This window comes from Stegodyphus dumicola, chromosome 12 (assembly GCF_044657685.1).
Source record: "Stegodyphus dumicola isolate Sdum_Otavi_A_Nest chromosome 12, ASM4465768v1".
In the NCBI taxonomy this organism is placed as follows: Eukaryota; Metazoa; Arthropoda; class Arachnida; order Araneae; family Eresidae; genus Stegodyphus; species Stegodyphus dumicola.
This window is the reverse complement of record NC_140779.1, coordinates 69,276,544-69,296,553: the sequence shown is the minus strand read 5'-3', so window position 1 is coordinate 69,296,553 and position 20,010 is coordinate 69,276,544. Positions and strand designations below refer to the sequence as shown.

Here is a 20,010-nt window from a genome sequence, read left to right as displayed (position 1 = left end):
GAAAGTTTACATGAGTACCTTCATTTCGAAACCCCTAATGTTTCTTTTCCTGAATTCAAAGTAAATTTTGAGTGTAGAATTTTCAGTTTTGACAGAAGTTATTTGCGGGTGGCTGTGATGTGTTCGTGTTTTCATAAACCATTTTTGTGAAACACCCTATTGGTAACCTTTAGAACAGTTTGAATATTACCATTTTTTACATTACTGCCACTGCAAATCATTGAATTTTCAAATATTTTCCTTTTTTATCGTTTACAGTGCCTCGTAAAGTCTTGAGAACAAATTTTTACTAAATAGTTATATCATTCGATTTAATAAATTTGTTACACGTTTGGAAGATTTAACTTCACTATCACGCTAAACCAGAAGTTAAGAAAAGAAATGTATTTTTTATCTTTGTATTCTATGGGGATAGATTAATTTTCTCTGACATTGACGTATTCGTATGTAGATAATAGAGACTTTTAACCCAGCTCATACAGAGTTGGAATATTTTCTCTAAATCACCACAATTATTAACTTGCATTGTCATAGACGTTTTTCTCGTGAAATATATTTCTTTCTTAAAAGTTTATATACTAATTTCTTTAGAAACATGTCTAAGAAAATACCTCATCTTCATAAGAAACATCAGATTTGATTTAAATTAATAATAAAATAAGAATCATTATTTTGTAAATATATTTCTCTTTGACTCAAAAGTTTCTTCTTTATCATATACGAAATGAACAATTAATTGTACATAACTAATATATTGTATTGATGAATCAGAGTTATATTTTACCTTACTGCATTATATTTCAAAGTGAATGTGTTTTATTGCATCTTTTAATAAAATCTTAAAAGCTTAAATGAGTGTTTCATTACAAAATTTGTACTTTCTAACTTCATTCTACTGAAACGAAAACATTCATAACTTATTACGAAGAAAAAGTTTTACATATTATACTTTTTGATTAATTTTCATACCACAGTATTATCTTTGAAAATTCGTTTCCTAATCCACTGCTAATACATTACTAATTTTCGCTCTTTCAATACACTTCGTACGTGATAAAAAAACTCAGTTTAGAAACTTTTTTCCTTAACGCCTTGTATTGCATTGCTGAACCGGGGCCATGCTTTCATTTTTATTACATATCATGCGAATATTTTAAAAAAAGCATATTTTTTCCTTCTGTTAGCAAAATTTTAACCAGCATTTTACTATTACAGAGACTTCTTTAGTAAAATTTCAAGGGTTAAATTGATCGTTTCATTATTAATTTTGAAGATTCTGGATATATCCTATTTAAAAGTTCATAACCGATTAGCAAAATAATTTATATATGTACTTTGTTGTCCTCTTGGTTAATTTTTAAAGCGTTTTTTAACTATAACACTTGATTTCTAGCGAAGTATCGAAATGATTATTTACTTTCCACCTTTTCCAAAGAATTTCGTAGACACATATGTTCAGTACAGAATATTTTCCTAACTTAAAAATATTATTACCAAAATAGAAAAATATGCAAAATTTTCCTAAAAATTTATATATATTTTTTTTAAAAACATGTACACGAATACCCACATTTAATTACTTAATGTGTATTTTCCTATATCAGAACTAAAATTTCGAACGAAAAGTTTTTAAATAATGTCATATTCCATAAAATTTATGTCTTTGTGATGTCATCGTCTTTTCGCAAACGTTTTGAGAGTAGACGTTTAGACATTTCGAAACTGTTTTCTCTTTGCTATTGGAAACTATTTTATCTTTGCTGTTGGTATATGCCAATGAATTCTCGATACTTTTTTCTCTTGGTTTATCTTCAGCTTATGAGTTATTTAAATACTTAAAAATATATTTGTAGATCTTTTATGTTGACACTTGTGATAGATTTTTTTTGGACGTTTTTGGAAAATGTATTTTATTCACGCGAATGAAACTGGTGTTTTCTTAAAATTTTATTATTCAGAGTGTTAGTCAATTACGATAGAATGGCGGATTTGTTCTCTTTATTCAACATTCATATGAACTTCGGTATTCCAAATCCCTCACGCAAAATGTAATTTTTCTATCAGTAATAGGAAGACGAATGGAATTAATGCAGGTTATGCAGACATAAGATAAAAAATCTGGAAGTAAAAGACATTTTACTAAAGTAAAAGAAGCTAAGTAGAATTGTAAATTCTACGTAAGAGCGAAGATCAAATGCCCACTTAGAGTTTCAGGAGATTGCTGGCATGTCTCCTCCGCTGGAGCCACTTTTTACGAAAACCTGCTTTATGACTAATTTTGTATAATTACCATCCAGACTTTGCAGAATATTTGATCTTCATTATATCTCTTTTTATTAAATTTACATTTTATATTCTATGTAATTCAAAAAATAAGCTTCGAATAGGATGAATATTTGCGCATTCTACTGAATTGTTTAGATCTGGAGAATGTCTTTTACTTCCAGATTTTTTATCTTATGTCTGCATAACCTGCATTTATTCCATTCGTCTTCCTATTACTGATAGAAAAATTACATTTTGCGTGAGGGATTTGGAATACCGAAGTTCATATGAATGTTGAATAAAGAGAACAAATCCGCCATTCTATCGTAATTGACTAACACTCTGAATAATAAAATTTTAAGAAAACATCAGTTTCATTCGCGTGAATAAAATACATTTTCCAAAAACGTCCAAAAAAAAATCTATCACAAGTGTCAACATAAAAGATCTACAAATATATTTTTAAGTATTTAAATAACTCATAAGCTGAAGATAAACCAAGAGAAAAAAGTATCGAGAATTCATTGGCATATACCAACAGCAAAGATAAAATAGTTTCCAATAGCAAAGAGAAAACAGTTTCGAAATGTCTAAACGTCTACTCTCAAAACGTTTGCGAAAAGACGATGACATCACAAAGACATAAATTTTATGGAATATGACATTATTTAAAAAATTTTCGTTCCAAATTTTAGTTCTGATATAGGAAAATACACATTAAGTAATTAAATATGGGTATTCGTGTACATGTTTTTAAAAAACAAATATATAAATTTTTAGGAAAATTTTGCATATTTTTCTATTTTGGTAATAATATTTTTAAGTTAGGAAAATATTCTGTACTGAACATATGTGTCTACGAAATTCTTTGGAAAAAGTGGAAAGTAAATAATCATTTCGATACTTCGCTAGAAATCAAGTGTTATAGTTAAAAAATGCTTTAAAAATTAACCAAGAGGACAACAAAGTACATATATAAATTATTTTGCTAATCGGTTATGAACTTTTAAATAGGATATATCCAGAATCTTCAAAATTAATAATGAAACGATCAATTTAACCCTTGAAATTTTACTAAAGAAGTCTCTGTAATAGTAAAATGCTGGTTAAAATTGTGCTAACAGAAGGAAAAATATGCTTTTTTTTTTTAAATATTCGCATGATATGTAATAAAAATGAAAGCATGGCCCCGGTTCAGCAATGCAATACAAGGCGTTAAGGAAAAAAGTTTCTAAACTGAGTTTTTTTATCACGTACGAAGTGTATTGAAAGAGCGAAAATTAGTAATATATTAGCAGTGGATTAGGAAACAAATTTTCAAAGATAATACTGTGGTATGAAAATTAATCAAAAAGTATAATATGTAAAACTTTTTCATCGTAATAAGTTATGAATGTTTTCGTTTCAGTAGAATGAAGTTAGAAAGTACAAATTTTGTAATGAAACACTCATTTAAGCTTTTAAGATTTTATTAAAAGATGCAATAAAACACATTCACTTTGAAATATAATGCAGTAAGGTAAAATATAACTCTGATTCATCAATACAATATATTAGTTATGTACAATTAATTGTTCATTTCGTATATGATAAAGAAGAAACTTTTGAGTCAAAGAGAAATATATTTACAAAATAATGATTCTTATTTTATTATTAATTTAAATCAAATCTGATGTTTCTTATGAAGATGAGGTATTTTCTTAGACATGTTTCTAAAGAAATTAGTATATAAACTTTTAAGAAAGAAATATATTTCACGAGAAAAACGTCTATGACAATGCAAGTTAATAATTGTGGTGATTTAGAGAAAATATTCCAACTCTGTATGAGCTGGGTTAAAAGTCTCTATTATCTACATACGAATACGTCAATGTCAGAGAAAATTAATCTATCCCCATAGAATACTAAGATAAAAAATACATTTCTTTTCTTAACTTCTGGTTTAGCGTGATAGTGAAGTTAAATCTTCCAAACGTGTAACAAAATTATTAAATCGAATGATATAACTATTTAGTAAAAATTTGTTCTCAAGACTTTACGAGGCACTGTAAACGATAAAAAAGAAAAATATTTGAAAATTCAATGATTTGCAGTGGCAGTAATGTAAAAAATGGTAATATTCAAACTGTTCTAAAGGTTACCAATAGGGTGTTTCACAAAAATGGTTTATGAAAACACGAACACATCACAGCCACCCGCAAATAACTTCTGTCAAAACTGAAAATTCTACACTCAAAATTTACTTTGAATTCAGGAAAAGAAACATTAGGGGTTTCGAAATGAAGGTACTCATGTAAACTTTCCGGAATGAAATGTACAGTATTTCAGGAAATATTCATTTAACTTCTAACTTGTTCGTAATTTTGTTAAATCATATGTAATGAGCGTATGTGAGACACGAAAATGCATTCGTATGCGAAAAAATAACAAACATTTAACTATCTGACAATGAATCAAATTTCATTTGAAATGTAATGGCATGAAAAGTAGTATAATATATCTGTATGGAAAATCTTGATGATAATTTCTGGTGTGTTTTTTCGAATAAAAAAAATAGTTAAAGGCTCCTAGGTTAGTAATGAACTACTAAATTCGGTCAATTTTCATCAAAAACGCCGTAAGAAGTTTTCCGCACTGGTAAAATATTACTTAAATTCTCTAGCTTTGAGACTTCCCGCACACACTGGCAAGACCAACGGCTGTCTGGTCAATACAGGATAACTATGTGTTTAATAAGTTACTTCAAAGCTATGAAAGAAATAACAGTTGGGTAAAAAATATGGACATTTTCAAGAAACAATTGCTCTCTTATGTCCTTTTGGCATTATAGTTATAAACAAAATGCAAAAATTTAGTAAATACGTAGATAAATCTCAGGAAAAAATGGTAAATTAGCATGAAATGTTTACTTGTTGGCTTTATATTTATTTTAACTAACATTTATTTTAAGTTTAAACTATCTTTCCTGTCAAGCCTTACTTTCCCCATGGAATTGCCAATGCAAGAGTATGTAAATTTTAGTAGAACGCGCAAGAATTCAAATTGTCAGAGGAAGTAATCTGAGTTAAATAGAAGGGAAACGAGTTCGAAAGTGTGCTTTTCTTGCTTCACGAGCGTGGAGGTGGCTAGCTAGAAATTGAAGAACCACGCGTTTCGGCCTGTGTGCTTGCCTCGGCAGATTGTTAATCTTTCAACGCAATATTCAGAAGTTTGCTGAATTATCAGCGGTATCTTAGAACGCAATAAGGTTAGTTACGTTTAGAGAGCCTCGTAGTTAGTCACTTGTTAGTATTCTTTTTTTTTTAGTTTCTTATTTTTATTTTACCGCCGGGTCGGCGTAGTTTCTGAGCGTCAAGAGCACGCATTTGTAATTTCTAAAGTTGAATAAAAAGGGATTTAAACCCTTCTCAAGACTTTGTCTACTTTCCAGTTCTTAGCAGTCACCACTATTGTTGCGTGCAGGTTGGAAGCGCGCAACATTACATACTTAAAGTCTATGTAAAGTTGGAAAACAGTGATCGTAATACATTTGAAAAATAGTTCATATACAGTGCATTAAAATTTTGCACCCGATCTATGAATTCATGAAAATCAGCCCAAAAAGTCATTTATCACGCTCGCTTGCTTGCAGTATATTCTCTTGTCGTTTTAATCTTTTTGCTTTTGAGTTGTATTATTTCTGAATCTGAAGCTTTAAAACACAAAATCACTCTGATTTATCAACTTGCGTCTAAATGTAAAGTACAGTCAACCAAAATGGAAGATTTTAGCATAAGTAAAAGTACTACAGACAAAATAAAATTAAAAATTCATCATTATTTTTCATGCTCTGTTCATGAAACTAGTCCTGACTTAAACCATTCGGAACATTTTCAGAAAAAATATTCGTTTCTTGTTCATGTTTTTGCATACTCAGATACTAATTTTGTTTGAAATATGGGATATTCTTATTCCATTTTATATTTCACTGTTAAAGTCTGGCTTGGGAAAATTGTTTTCCTTGGAAATGGCATACTTGTCCTATATGTCTGTGACTGTTCTAATAAATTACATTACTAACAAGTGTGAATAAAATCCCTAGTTATACAGGAATTATTTTGAATGTTTCCTTAATCTGAAATGCAAAATGTAACCCATGTGCAAAAAATAGAGCAAGTTTATCTTAAAAATGTTCTCCACGAGAATACATCTTTTTCTCGGTCCTTACATGCTTTTCTGTATTTATCACTCAAGTTCATTGTGTACCTTTCTTTCATCTAATTTGTGAAGTATTCCTCTTTGAATACTAACATTTGAATTTGTTTAACTGATTTTAAAGTACATGTATATTTTAGTCAATGCGTGGGGGAAATGAGGAACTGTAGCCCTGAGTGTTCTAAGCATTCCATACTGTATTTTTCTTAAGAGTACAGCTCAGTTAAAAGAGAAATGTGTTTCGTACTTTGTGAAAATTTTAGTTACTTATTATGTGTCATGCTCATGATAAATAAAGATGTTATGCATGTGCGCAGGACTGCGTGGCTCCAATGTTTAATTAAAATAATGCTTTTCAAAAAAGTGTGGTCTTTCTTATGACATATTAGAAATGCGTTAAAATTTTTAAAGTTGGTGACTATAGTAGATCATTATATGGACTTTGTGTCATTATTAGTTATTTTGTATAATTATTTGTGTGTAATTTTATTTATTATCTATGAAAAGTTAAATGTCAAAAAAGCTGTAAAAGTTCATTAGTAAGCAATGTCAGTTTGAAATTTCTATCTTAAAATTATTTGTGTTAGGTCTTTTATGTTAATTACTATGTTAGATCATAATTTGGAACTCTACTCAATATTTCGTGTAATGTATCATAACTATGTAGGAGTCATTTGTCAGGTATGATAAATTAAATTTCGTTCTCAAAAGGCTGTAAGAGTTCAGTGCTAAATAAATTATTGACAATGGGAAATATGGGTATATTTCAGTTAAAATACAATGAATACGTTAAAAATATTCCAAGTTAAAAAAATTTTATATTCCAAATTGGGAAAAAGGCGATAATGTTTCATTTCCATGGCTGAATATTAATGCCATGTGTATTATAGACTTTAAGTTCTTCACAAAATGTGACTATAATTCAAATTTAAAATAATTCATTACAATGTGGATATTCTTCTCTGTAGTTAAAATATAATTCAATCTTCTGTACCTTGTTAAGAGAGTTAGGCTGTGATAAGTTCAAATAGAGTAGTGTTTATAAAGTTCTGCGGTAAATGGTGGAATCATATTAAGAATCCGAGTGACGTTTTCACATGAAGGAAAAATCAAGGTTCAGTGTATGTTTCGTGATTTAAGTAGGATATATGCAAGAAAATACAAGATATTTTTCGTAAAATATTTCAAAGAGTTCGCAAAATTTGTGTTAGTAGTATAAATGAATCTTACTGAATAAAAGGGAGTGTTCTGAATATATATGTATAAATGTCTGTAGAGTAAAATAAGAAGAAATGAAGTACTATTGGTATGTATCTAAACTTAACTGGGTAGAAATGCTCCATGCATTGGTTTGAGTTGGCTTCATACCATGAAAATTTATTGCTCCTTGTAAGATTTGTTTTAAAGTTAGTAAGTCTTACAATAAAGAAACATGTGTAAGTCTGTATTTATTATGGGAAAAAGGAATCAGAAATACAGCATAAATATGTTTTATAAGTTAAATATAAGGGTAAATGTGTAAATGGAAAGTGTAAAAATTACATTTGTCAGACATAGTTTGGTGAATCCTTTAAATAAAAGTAAGACGTGTAAAAGGGAATCAACAAAGTTTTGTATAGTTGGCCAAAAAAGTTAATACAGTCATTAATAGTTAGTACAATGCATTAGAAGGAAAAGTTCTGAGTATCTCCAACTTAGTAGTAAAAAAGTAAGAAATGTAGTATTCCAGTTAAACTATATAGAAAGAGCATTGTGTATATTGGCTTAATGTTACAGAAAATATTATCTAGTGAAGTTATATGCATGTAAATTCCAGCTTAAAATTTCAAAGACAGAGAAGTGTAGGTAAGTTTACTTTTAGAGAAATGCAAATGTAACATCGTATTGTATTTAAAACAAGGGAAAAAGTAAAATAAAAAATGTAACAAAAAAAAAAAAAAAAACTTTTGCAAAATATAAAAGTGAAAAGGAAAAATTCAATTCGTAAATAAAAATATTACTTTTGTAGAACCAAAAAGAAAATTAAATATAAAAAAATTAAAATAAAGTAAAGTAAAAATACGAAAAGGAAAAAAATTTCGAAAAAAAAAAAACTTTTGCAAAATAAAAAAGTGAAAAGGAAAAATTCAATTCGTAAAAATAAATATTACTTTTGTAAAACCAAAAAGAAAATTAAATCTAAAAAAGTAAACTTTGCAAGATAAAAAGTAAAAAAAAATTTAAGTTCACTTTTGTGGAAGTATACGTCAATTTGCGAAAGTTAAAAATAAAATTTATGTTTGGGAAAGGGAAAAAAAATGAAATAAAAAATTAATAAATTAACTAAAAAAACAGTAAGAATAAGATGAAAATGAAAAAAATTAAAAATATCTTAATAAAAAATTAAACTGTGGGAAAATCTTACATTTAAAACAGCAATGAATAAAGTAATGATTAAGAAGCCAAAAGAAATCCTAGCCGTCGTGTAAAAACAAATGAAGCGCATGCTTAGACTTTCAGCCTTATGTCATCAATGGTGCAAAAAGTCAAAGGGCCAAAGAGGGTTTCAAATATCAAGTCTGATAAGAGGACAGGGTAGCCGAGCGGTAAAGCGCTAGACTCCCATCCCAGAGATAGCGAGTTCGAATCTCAGCCGTGGAGTTACTTTTAAAATTCAGGGAAAATAATACTAAATTCATTAAAAATGGATTAAAATATAATGGAATCAATTAAAACTAATTAAAACTAATGACGGATTAAATAATTAAAATGTATCGTATAAAAATGAGTAAATAATTAAAAGTAATGACGTATTAAATAATTAAAATCAATAAATTAAAAGTGGTGTCCTGCCAAACACGTGGTTAAGAGCTCGTTGCCATAAACATAAAAAATAGTGTCGTTGCCACAAAAAATAAAAACTTTGAAAACGTAAAATCGTTGCCACAGAATCAAAACGAAACTTGGATGATGTCATTCCGTCTACGTCATCCCATCCATCTACGTAATTTCCGGTTGTCACGTGATTCAAGATGGCGGAGACGACACATCAAAGGAACATCTATTGTTCTCTTACGTCATCTATTGTTATATTACGTCATGGCGGCATCCTTTGACCGCACTTTAAGCATTACCCCCGCTTACTACTCATATTCTTTTAAAAAATTCTGCCCAGATAGTTTTCCATATATTATTTCGTCAGGGAAATGTGTGATGAATCGATGTGTGTTTGTCGTTGCAATTTCACATGGTTAAAAGAGCTGATGTTCTTGAATATGTGCATACACAAGGACAACGTGAGTTGTATTTGTGGGGGGGGGCGTAAGAAATGAAAGCTTTCAGATTTTATATTACGCCTAAAGAGGTGTTTTTTATTTATTTATTATTTTTTTCATTTGCATATACATACAGGTTTCGAGACCATTTAGGCTAATGTCCCTTTGGGTTAAAAATATTTAGAAACAGCATACCTTTAGAATTTCCGATAAATAGTTTCATGCGCTGGAGATAAAAATATTTTTATTCTGTAGAGTATGTTGCTACTGCTGGCTTTGAAATCGTTGAGTTTCTTAATAAAAAATTCATTAAAGTTTAAAAATATGAAATAGATAGTAAAGCAAATTTGAAATTCAAGATTCGGGCTTCAGTGCCCATATTTGGGCGGAGGATTACATTATTCAAAGTTTGATCGCTCTAGGTATCTCTGTTTTCCCACTATGCAAAAAGCATACATACTGCTACGAAATGTCGAGCTGCGGTAAGATAGCTTCCCCGCAAGACGGGTTTAGGGTTGTCAAAAAATGACAAGGGAAGGCAGGATTGCCGTATTTGTCACAAAATCGTCCATTTGGCGACAAAATTGGCGATATGCTGTAGATGGATGTAGAACATTCTCGAACAAATTCTTACCAGTTTGGCCCAGACTGTTCTTGAAGGCAGCCCAAAGTCTGTATGAACCATGCTGGTACGCGGAGTAGACAGTGTCTAGCAGTCCAGTCGATCACGAGTCTATCAAATGTCTCGTACTATCGAGTTGATCGTCAGTCTAGTGTCGAGTTGGTTGTTGGAACATCGCGAATCTAGTGAGTGTAGCGCGGAGAGTCTCCAGAGTACGTAGAGTTCTGAGAATGACCGAACCGAGTTGGGAGCTCTGCTGCTTTACCGTGAAGCTGTCTTCACTGTTATAGCCTGAAGGCTGTGTTGCTGATTGTTTCAGAGTGCTTGTCGTAATTTTTTGACAACTGTAAACCAGGGCTTAATTTCTAAGATGAGAAGTGCCGGAGCCCTATGGAAGACCGTCAGCAACAAGAGTAAATGAATAAATAAAATGACTATTAAACTCATTAATTATTTTTAAATTAATAGTTAATCATTATAAAATTAATTAATAGCTGTTAATGTTTATAAATTGTTATTTAATCAATAATTATTAGATAATTAATTATAATTTAGTTGATAAATATTAGATAATCAATTAATTATAATTTAATTGATAATGATTAGATAATTTATTATTTATTGAAATAATTAAATAATTAAAATTGAATAAAATGTAAAGAGATAAATTGAAATTTAATATGCGATTTTTAATATAATTTTATTGTTAAAATAAAATTTTCGAGATAAAATTTCTACTGAAATTGTTATTCAATTACATAAACGAAGTGCCGCAGCCTTCTTATTCAGGGTTCCGGTGCGTTCCATCTAGAATTATGATTTATTACAAAAATTAAGAAACACTGGAGTCGGAATTCGGTGGGCTCCGGCCCAATTTAAGCTCTGATCGTAAGGGGGGGAGTTCTTTTATCATCACAAAAATTAAATGTACTTGAAGTATAGCTGATGAAAATTCCGGGACGAAACAGAATGAAGGTATGAGTGGGTGGAAAGAAAAAATGAGGGGAATCTTGGTGAGAGAGAACGTTCTCTTTGACTGCGGCTCTCTGCTGATATAATTATAGCCATCAAGCAGATGTATGTCAGCGGTAAAATGGGTCCTAAATTTGGCTCCTAAAAGGATGAATGTAAAGTTGCTGGTTACGCTTCTCCCCCCCCCCATTAGTGGGTACTGTGGGAAGACGATGCATAGGACGTGCTGGAGCAGTTTATCTCAGTATTTCACTCTTATTGTACTCGCTGTCACTTAACGCACATTTAAGAACACAAATTTTCCTTTCTGCGAGAATAACTATAAGCATCGATAACAATACGCTAGATACAATGGCATGACGAGAAATGTACGCGTTCCTAAACAAACTCCCCCGAATTTATTGCTTTTCTTAGAGGGAAAGGTTTCCGCATGTGAGTGAGGGGACTTTACTTGAATGTCTCATGTTCTCATGAATTCGTATTTCAAGGGAAATAGAGTATTGCAAGGTCTGCTTATTGTTAAACTAAAACGTTAGGAATTCTAATTTTTTCCCTCTTGAAATTGTAGTTCAGTTTTATAAAAAGAAGTACCGCAGCTCATCTTATTTAGGGCTCCGGTGCGCTCCGGCTAAAATTGTAATTTATCTTAAAAATTGAGAAGTAAAAAAAGAGAAAAATTTTTCTATGAAAACATAGGACGACACCGAAGATCTAAAATTTAGATCCAATATTTAGTAATGACACATTAGAAAACTTTCACTAGCAAAAGCAGATCTATGTGGCAATTGCTACGAACAAAATCACGATTTTTCTTTCTTAATGAACACAAAATCTGCCGCTGTTCTTAGCATTGTACAAAAACTGATTAAAGTATTTTTTTCTATTAAAAGGTACTGATAATAAAGATTTTTTTTTTTTTTTTTTTTTTTTTTTTTTTTTTTTTTTACATGTAAGTATTTTGTACTATTTGCATTTAAGAATTAGTAACTGAACTTTCGGATATTAATTAGTTACTATTAAAAGTTAATTCATTATTAAAAAATATAATTTCTTTCTATCAGGGCTGTGGAGTCAGAAGGGAAAATGACCGACTCCGACTTCCTCACATAATAGAGAGAGGGTTTTTTTTTATTTTTATTTTTTTATTTATTTATTTATTTATTTATTTATTTTTTATTTTTATTTTTTTTTTTTTTAAACTGCTGGTATTCGGAGACCTCTGTAACTTGAATTATCAGCCGCAAAGCCATGAAATTTTGTACAGGGTCTATTGACGACATGGAAAAAAGGAATCCGTGGAAAAACAAAAAAATTCGTTCCAAAAGTTGCCGATAGGAGAAAATGTGGCTCTTTACACTTTAAGATAGTTAAAATTTTGCATAAAATACGGGAAAAAATTTCAAAATGCAAAATCTCAATTATGTAGTTGATACCAGCACCAGTATTTTGAGTTCCATTTAGCTGTAGATAATGCGGTGAACAGAATGCAATGCTTAGTCCGAGAAAGTGGAAGTCATATAGAAAATGGCCGATGTCTTCCCCGGTAAAGCGATTCTACTGAATAAAAACAAAAGAACAAAAAATAAAAAGGAAGTAAAATAGAATGTTCTCTTTTTTTATAATTTGTGACCATTTACAGAAGTTATTTTTTTAGAATAAACCACATTTTTGGAAAAATTAATTCTTTGTTATTCATTTAACTGTTTACTGTAACTTTTTAAATTGGTCAGAAATTTTACCGTGCAGTTAAACTTAAAATATAGATCAAAAGCTTCATATCCCGCTTATCGGCAACTTTTGGAACTAAATATTTTTTCGCGGATTCTTTTTTCTCATTTCGTCAATAGTCCCTGTACAAAATTTCGTGGCTTTGCGGCTGATAGTTCAAGCTACAGAGGTCTCTGACTATCGTCAGTTTAAAAAAAAAAAAAAAAAAAAAAAAAAAAACCCGATTTGATAAACTTCAGAGCTGAGAAGAGTCTTTTCACACTAACTTGTGTAGGAGGAAGAGCTGTTTCTGTTAGGGCTACTTCTTTTAACTTTTCAAGATAGATTTTTATAACTTCTAAAAGAGGTGTCTTGCAAGTGCAATCATATTTCTCTGTTTCTTCAAAGGCTGTGTAGAAATCTAGTTTGTATTTTTTCATTTTTATATCTAAAGGCTCTTGGTTCTTTATTTTTATTCGCTTTGCCTTAGCCTTTTCAATATTATTCAAAAATATTTCTCAAAATCTAATTCATCACTGGAAGATGATGGTAGAGACTCTATTGCAATGTCTGTAGTTTCACTGTCCTGATTCGAATTCTCCAATTGTTCTGAGAATAACTTCATTCTTTATGAAAGTTCATGGATGGCTGGCTTTCTTTGCCTTTTTAATTTGTTCGTCATCCAAGAAAATTCGCTGTTTCTGATCTCCATATATTGAACCCAGCAAGGTCTCATTGTCTAGCAAACTAGTTTCTCTTTTCTTGATTGAAGCAATAATTCCTTCTGCAATAAATTTTACCATTTCAGAAAGAACAAACATCACGTTTTTCCATTCTCGCCTCCTGTTAATTCTTCAGATTGCAGCTTTTTTGTGGCTATAGACGGTGTAGAAAGAAGAGTTTCCAATTCTGCAAGATCATTTTGTAACTAAATGAATCAGTTTAATCAGTAATTGCAAATATCACATCCATCCGCCTTCCTTATATTTATTTATTAATATGTCAATAAAATAGAAACTAACTATTCATTAATGTATATAGTCCATAAATAAAAATAATAACTCAGTTTGTCATTAATGTTTTTCAATTCATTTTTAATTTCATTTCAAATTCAAACTGTCCAACAAAAACTGGAGTCGGAGTCGGCCTGTTTTAGCGACTCCAGCTCCGACTCCTTTTAACCCAAAATCTGCCTGACTCCGATTCCACAGCCCTGCTTTCTATACATTTTTGTCATTTAGAAAAATCTTTATATCATTGAAAAAATTCTGATTTCTTAAGAAAAGTCTCCTTATATTTCAGTGACATAGGTTGGCAAGTATGCCACTCCCAGCATGCCCTTATTTTTTCATTTGCATCATTTAGATTTTCAAGTGAATATTAATAACATTAAAATGCGCAAAATTTTAAGGAGTCTAAAAATTGCCCTAACCAGAAAATTTATTTATAATGCATTTAAAAATCAAGATTAAAAAAAAATTCATTTTTATAGCAAAAGTGTAAGGAGTTCCTATTATTTTTTTCAAGCTAGTTTCTTGTTCTATGCTATTGTTTGACTGCTATTTTGGAATAAATTATTTACTTTTAAAAGAGAAAAAAATTCTGATTTTAAAATAAATTACGTAAATTATTTTTCATATTGAATAGTGGATAAGCAGATAATTTATTAAAAGATCTTTTATATAAGATCCTTCATATTTTATGTAATAAATTTCAAGCCCATTTCTTTTGGATTCTTAAATTGTTTAGGTAACAATATATATATTATGCTTTAAAACTATTTTATTTCTCTATTAAATTTTGTATGCAAATTTTTACCATGTTTTAGGCCAGTTACACAATCTGGAAGACCTTTATCTGGTGTTATTCGGCCTGGTACTCAGTCTGGCAGGCCTGGAACTATGGAGCAGGCAATCCGTACACGTACAGCATACACGTCCAGACCAATTACCAGTTCTTCAGGTCGATTTGTTCGCTTGGGGACGGTAAAAAGTTATGCAGTGATATATTGTATTTTGTCTAATTCTGCAAAGTTGCATAACCTGTAATATAAAAACAGATGATTAATTTTTTCCGTCTGTTCTGTTGACGTTCTAAGTATGATTATTATTCTGCATGTTCAACTCCATTTTTGAAGCAGTATAAAATATTATTTATATTTTTGAATATTTTTCACTTTCAGACTATGTAATGCATGTACTGTTTGTCTTTGCAATTCTTGGATGGAGTGGAAGGACTGATATTCCTATCATGTTCATTATATGGAGGGAGGATTCTTTTCAGTATATATTATTATTATCCTTTTGACCGTGAAACTTTTTAAGTTGAGAAAGTTATAGATAACATCTGTGCTTTCATTTGATTTAACCCGGATTGATTCTCGAGATTGGCAGGTAAATATACACTCTGATGACTGAGAAAACACAGGATTTACTACTTGGTTAGGAAGTTAAGCAGTTCAAAGTGATGCCATTTCGATTATGCCAGAAAAATTCGAGCGCCTCGAGGAGGCAATGCTGAGAGGTCTTGAGAGGCTGAGAGATTTGCTTATCATCAAGAAAAGATTTGAAAAGCATATAGAAAATATGATGAAGATGAAATTTGAAGATTAGAAATTTATGAAGATTAGAAATTTAAGGAAGCCAGTCTGAAGTCCTGCCAAATATATATTATTCAGACAGGAGGTGACTTATCTCAGACATGTCATCTCTGCCGATAGTGTGTGTATGGATCCAGAAAAGTTTCAGCAGTTAAAGATTGAAGACAGTGCAAAAATATCCATCAGCTGAGAAGTTTCCTGGGGCTTTCCACCTACTATAGGAGATTTGTGAAGGATTTTTCTTCCATCGCAAGACCTTTCCTTAGATTGACAGAAAGCGAGCAAAAGTTCTTGTGGACAAAAGAATGTGAGGATGTATTTTACAGATTGAAGGAGACTTTAACATCTGAGACAATCCTGACGTATCCTCAGGTTGTCAGACCATTTATTCTTGACACGGGTGCAAGCAATGAGAGTTTCGGTGCTGGTTTATCCCAAGACATAAATAATCAAGGACATGCCATAGAGTACTGGTGCATGTGTTTACCTAAACCAGAGAGAAATTATTGAGTCACCAGAAAATAGTTGCTCGCTATAGTTAAAGTCATATAAAATTTCCATCATTACGGCAGAAAATTCCTGCTCATCTCAAATCGTTGATCTGGCAATTAAATTTCAAGAATCCCAAAGGTCAAATAATAAAATGGATGCAGAGACTGCAGGAATATTATATGACTATCTGGTCATCGGAAAGGATTGCTGCACGGAAACGCTAACGCTTTGTCTGGAAGACCCTGTTCAGAAAGCTGCCAGTATTGTTTCAAGGTTGAAGAGAAATATAAGCTGGTTAATGTGGTTGCACGCCAAATTACAACTTTATTATCGTCTGATCCAAACCCGTGGAGTAATGAAGAAGTAAAAAAAAAAAAGCCTCTTGGAAGACAAACAACATTAAACAAATAACTGGCTTAATGAAATCTTCAAATAGGAGACCTACCTCGCGAGATATTTTGATCTATAATCCTATGACAAAACAATATTGGCTCTCTGAAACTCGCTCTGTATTTGATTGCTTCTTGTACTGGAAGTTTAAATCATATGACGAAAATTCATTCCAATGGCAGCTGCTATTTCACATAGAGCTCAAGAGTGCTTCTACTGAAGTAATGCAAGTGCTAACTTTCTCTGTTGGTCTCTAGAAATCAACAGGACCTAGGAGCAGAGGTTACCTCTGTTCTTACTGGCCTAGTTGAGTGCTGCCTACGAGACTACTAGCTATTCCACATCCCAGATGCTCTTCGGTCATGAACTCCATCTGCTTTTTTTCTGCACTGGTGCTACCAGTGACAGAGCATAACCTGTAATATAATGGTTAAAACCATTAAGTAGTGGCAGTTTGTTCTGGGATTTGAACCTAAATGACAGATTGGCTATTTGATTGTTTTTTGGGGGGGGAGTTCCCTATGTGTAAATGTAAATAGAGCCAGTCCTCCATGGCGTCATCTTAGTCAGATAGTCCCCTCAAACTTTGTAATATCCCAATAGCCATAATCACCAGTTATACACTCTATAAATCAATAATTTAATTTCCATTTATACATACATAGGAATTAGTGATTTTATTTCCGATGGCACTGGACACTACTAACTGGAACATGAGAAGCCATTGTTAAATCAAGATAGGTTTTCTTCCATATTTTAACATATTTGTATCTCTACATGTGAGAAAACCTAAAACAAAGATGTATAATAAAAGATCAGCTATATAATGATGCTTTGGGAGAAAATAAAACAGCGTTCCCAACAATTCCGTTGGATATTTTCCAGCTTTACTAAAGCAGTTATTTGCTGTAATTAGAAGTGTTGTTAGATTTATGATAATCACATTGAGCATCTATTGTAATATTAAAAATCAAAGGGGACTTATATTCATCTTTTGATGTCTGTTTAAATTTAGTATTACAACTTTTAATTGGTTTTTCTTTTATTAAATATGTGTGTTGTTTATGTACGCACTAATGTACACTAATCGAATCACGAATGTCGCTGCCTACGCATCTAACTATCTAACGACGTATCTAAATGCCACATCTAAAATTTCTGCAAGCGGTGGTTCAGCTATAATTCTATGATCAAATACTCAATCTAGTTTTAAAAAGATTTATTAAAATACTAAAATTAATCTAATCTAGAATCTAGAATCGAATCTAATGTTACATCTCATGAGCAGCGTTTTTGCTGCTTCATAACAAATCGAAAGTCAGGTTCTCACTGTTGCCATTCTGAGGCAGAGAAAAGTTTGTTTCTAATCAAACCGGAACATCGGCATAGTGAAAGTTTCTACTCAAACCGGAACATCCCGGCCTCCGTTGGACGATTGTCCAACATCATTTGGAAATGGGAGTGGACTGATATTGGAGACGGCTCGGCGAAAGATTCCATCTGAAGTTCTGACGTCTACGACTCGTACTAGTCCATTTGGACCAGGAATGGTCTCCTCGATGCGAGCTAGTGTCCACTTCATGGGTGTCTTGTTTTTATCCTTTAACAAGACTAGTTGTCCTGCCTTGAGATTGGATCTCACTTGATTCCATTTTGAGCGGTTCTGCAAATGATTAAGATACTCCACGCTCCAACGGTTCCAGAAATTAGCTCTAAGTTTTTGAATTAAGGTCCATCTAGAAGACAAGGTCAAAGAATCTACAGAATCATTCGGTTCTGGTATCGACAAAAGTGGAGCTCCTATTAGGAAATGACCTGGAGTCAAATGCTGAAGATCTGTTGGATCAGCAGAAATAGGTGATAGAGGTCGAGAGTTCAAGCAGGCTTCTATTTGTGTAATTAATGTATACAGCTCTTCAAAGTTTAAAATTGTCGTTTTCGCGACCTTTGTCAAAATTCTCTTCATTGATTTAATATTAGCCTCCCATAATCCGCCAAAGTGCGGGGAAGAAGGAGGAATAAATCTCCATGTTATGCATTCTTCGGAACTAAAGCGCTGAATAGGATCCGATCTACAAATTCTAGAGTTTATCAAGAACATTCTTCTTTCCCTTGAAGTTCGTAGCGTTATCACTCAAAACAATGGATGGTTTAGATCGTCTGGCAATAAACCTTCTAAGACATGCTAGAAATGCTTCAGTAGACAAATCCGATACTACTTCTAGATGAATAGCCTTTGTACTAAAGCAAATAAATATCGCTATGTATGATTTTAACGTAACTCTAGATCTTTTCAAATTAGGCTTGGTGATAACTGGAACTGTAAAGTCCAGTCCTATTTTTTCGAATGGTCTTGTTATTCCTACTCTATCTCTAGGTAAGTCTCCCATCATTTGGTTTCTTGTTCGAAAGCACGTCATGCATTTACTTATAACGCGTCTAACTCTATCTTGTCCGGAAGGTATCCAGTATAATTGTCTAATAAGAGAAAGTGTTGTTTGAACGCCCAAATGAAGAGATTTTTTATGATAATAATCTATAAGTAATTCTGTGAAATGATGTCTTTTGGGTAAAAGAAGTTGATGTTTGTGGTCATCTGAAAGACTGGAATAGCGTAGTCTCCCACCAACTCGTAAAAGTTCATCTTCATCCAGAAATACATTTAAGGAATAAACCTTACTATTACTTGGAACTGATCGTTTCGACTGCAGGCACTTAATTTCAGGGTGAAATTCAGAATGTTGTACACATTTGACTAGCACCTTTGCATTCTGTAGTTCAGAAGCACTCAAAAAACTTTCTTTTCTTAATGGTGGATTGATTCTACAGTTGTTCGCAGTAGTTCAAATCAATTTGCCGAATGACGAATACCTTTTAATGAATTCGTTCTCAATGGAATTTTCACCTGTGACTGTTGAGTTCACTACAGCTCCCCTTCGAAGTTCAAGCTCTTCATTATCTTTGAAATCTCTTGCTGATCCTGCAAGTTTAGGCCACGAATCGATGCTCTGTAATAGCCACTTAGGTCCATGCCACCACATGTCACTATTTCGTAGTTCAGACAACGTTCGTGGAATTTGTCTTTGTTCCTCTGGTCAGCATATCAGCCGAATTTTCATCTCCAAGGCAATAATTCCAGGACTCAGGTGTTGTTTTCTCTCGTATTTCCATTACTCGATGTTGGATGAATGGCTTCCATTTATTTAAATCGCCCTTTATCCAATGTAACGTAACAGAAGAGTCTGACCAAAAATATACATTCATCTGGAGTCTTTTCTCTAACTGTTCTTTGACATTCGAGGCTAATCTTGTTCCGATGAGCGCCCCCATCAGCTCTAATCTTGGAAGGGACAGCTTCTTCAGTGGAGCTACTCTGGTTTTGGAAATGACAAAACTATTTCCTATTTCACTGTCCGTCGTGACGTATCGCAGGTATATCACAGCTCCATATGCCTTCTGACTTGCGTCGGTAAAGCAATGCATTTGAATATCTCTCAATTCAGACTTGTTAGTCT

At 32.0% G+C, this 20,010-nt stretch overlaps 1 protein-coding gene across 2 annotated transcripts in view; it reads left to right on the top strand.

Annotated features, from left to right (window-relative positions):
* The window catches only part of BBS8 (tetratricopeptide repeat protein 8), an 88,556-nt gene that overhangs the window by 28,905 nt on the left and 39,641 nt on the right, over positions 1-20,010 (top strand). For both annotated transcript variants that reach the window (XM_085806533.1, XM_085806535.1), the window contains exon 3: positions 14,843-14,999. In XM_085806533.1, the coding sequence (XP_085662659.1) occupies positions 14,843-14,999 (157 nt within the window). The remainder of the gene's footprint in view (positions 1-14,842; positions 15,000-20,010) is intronic.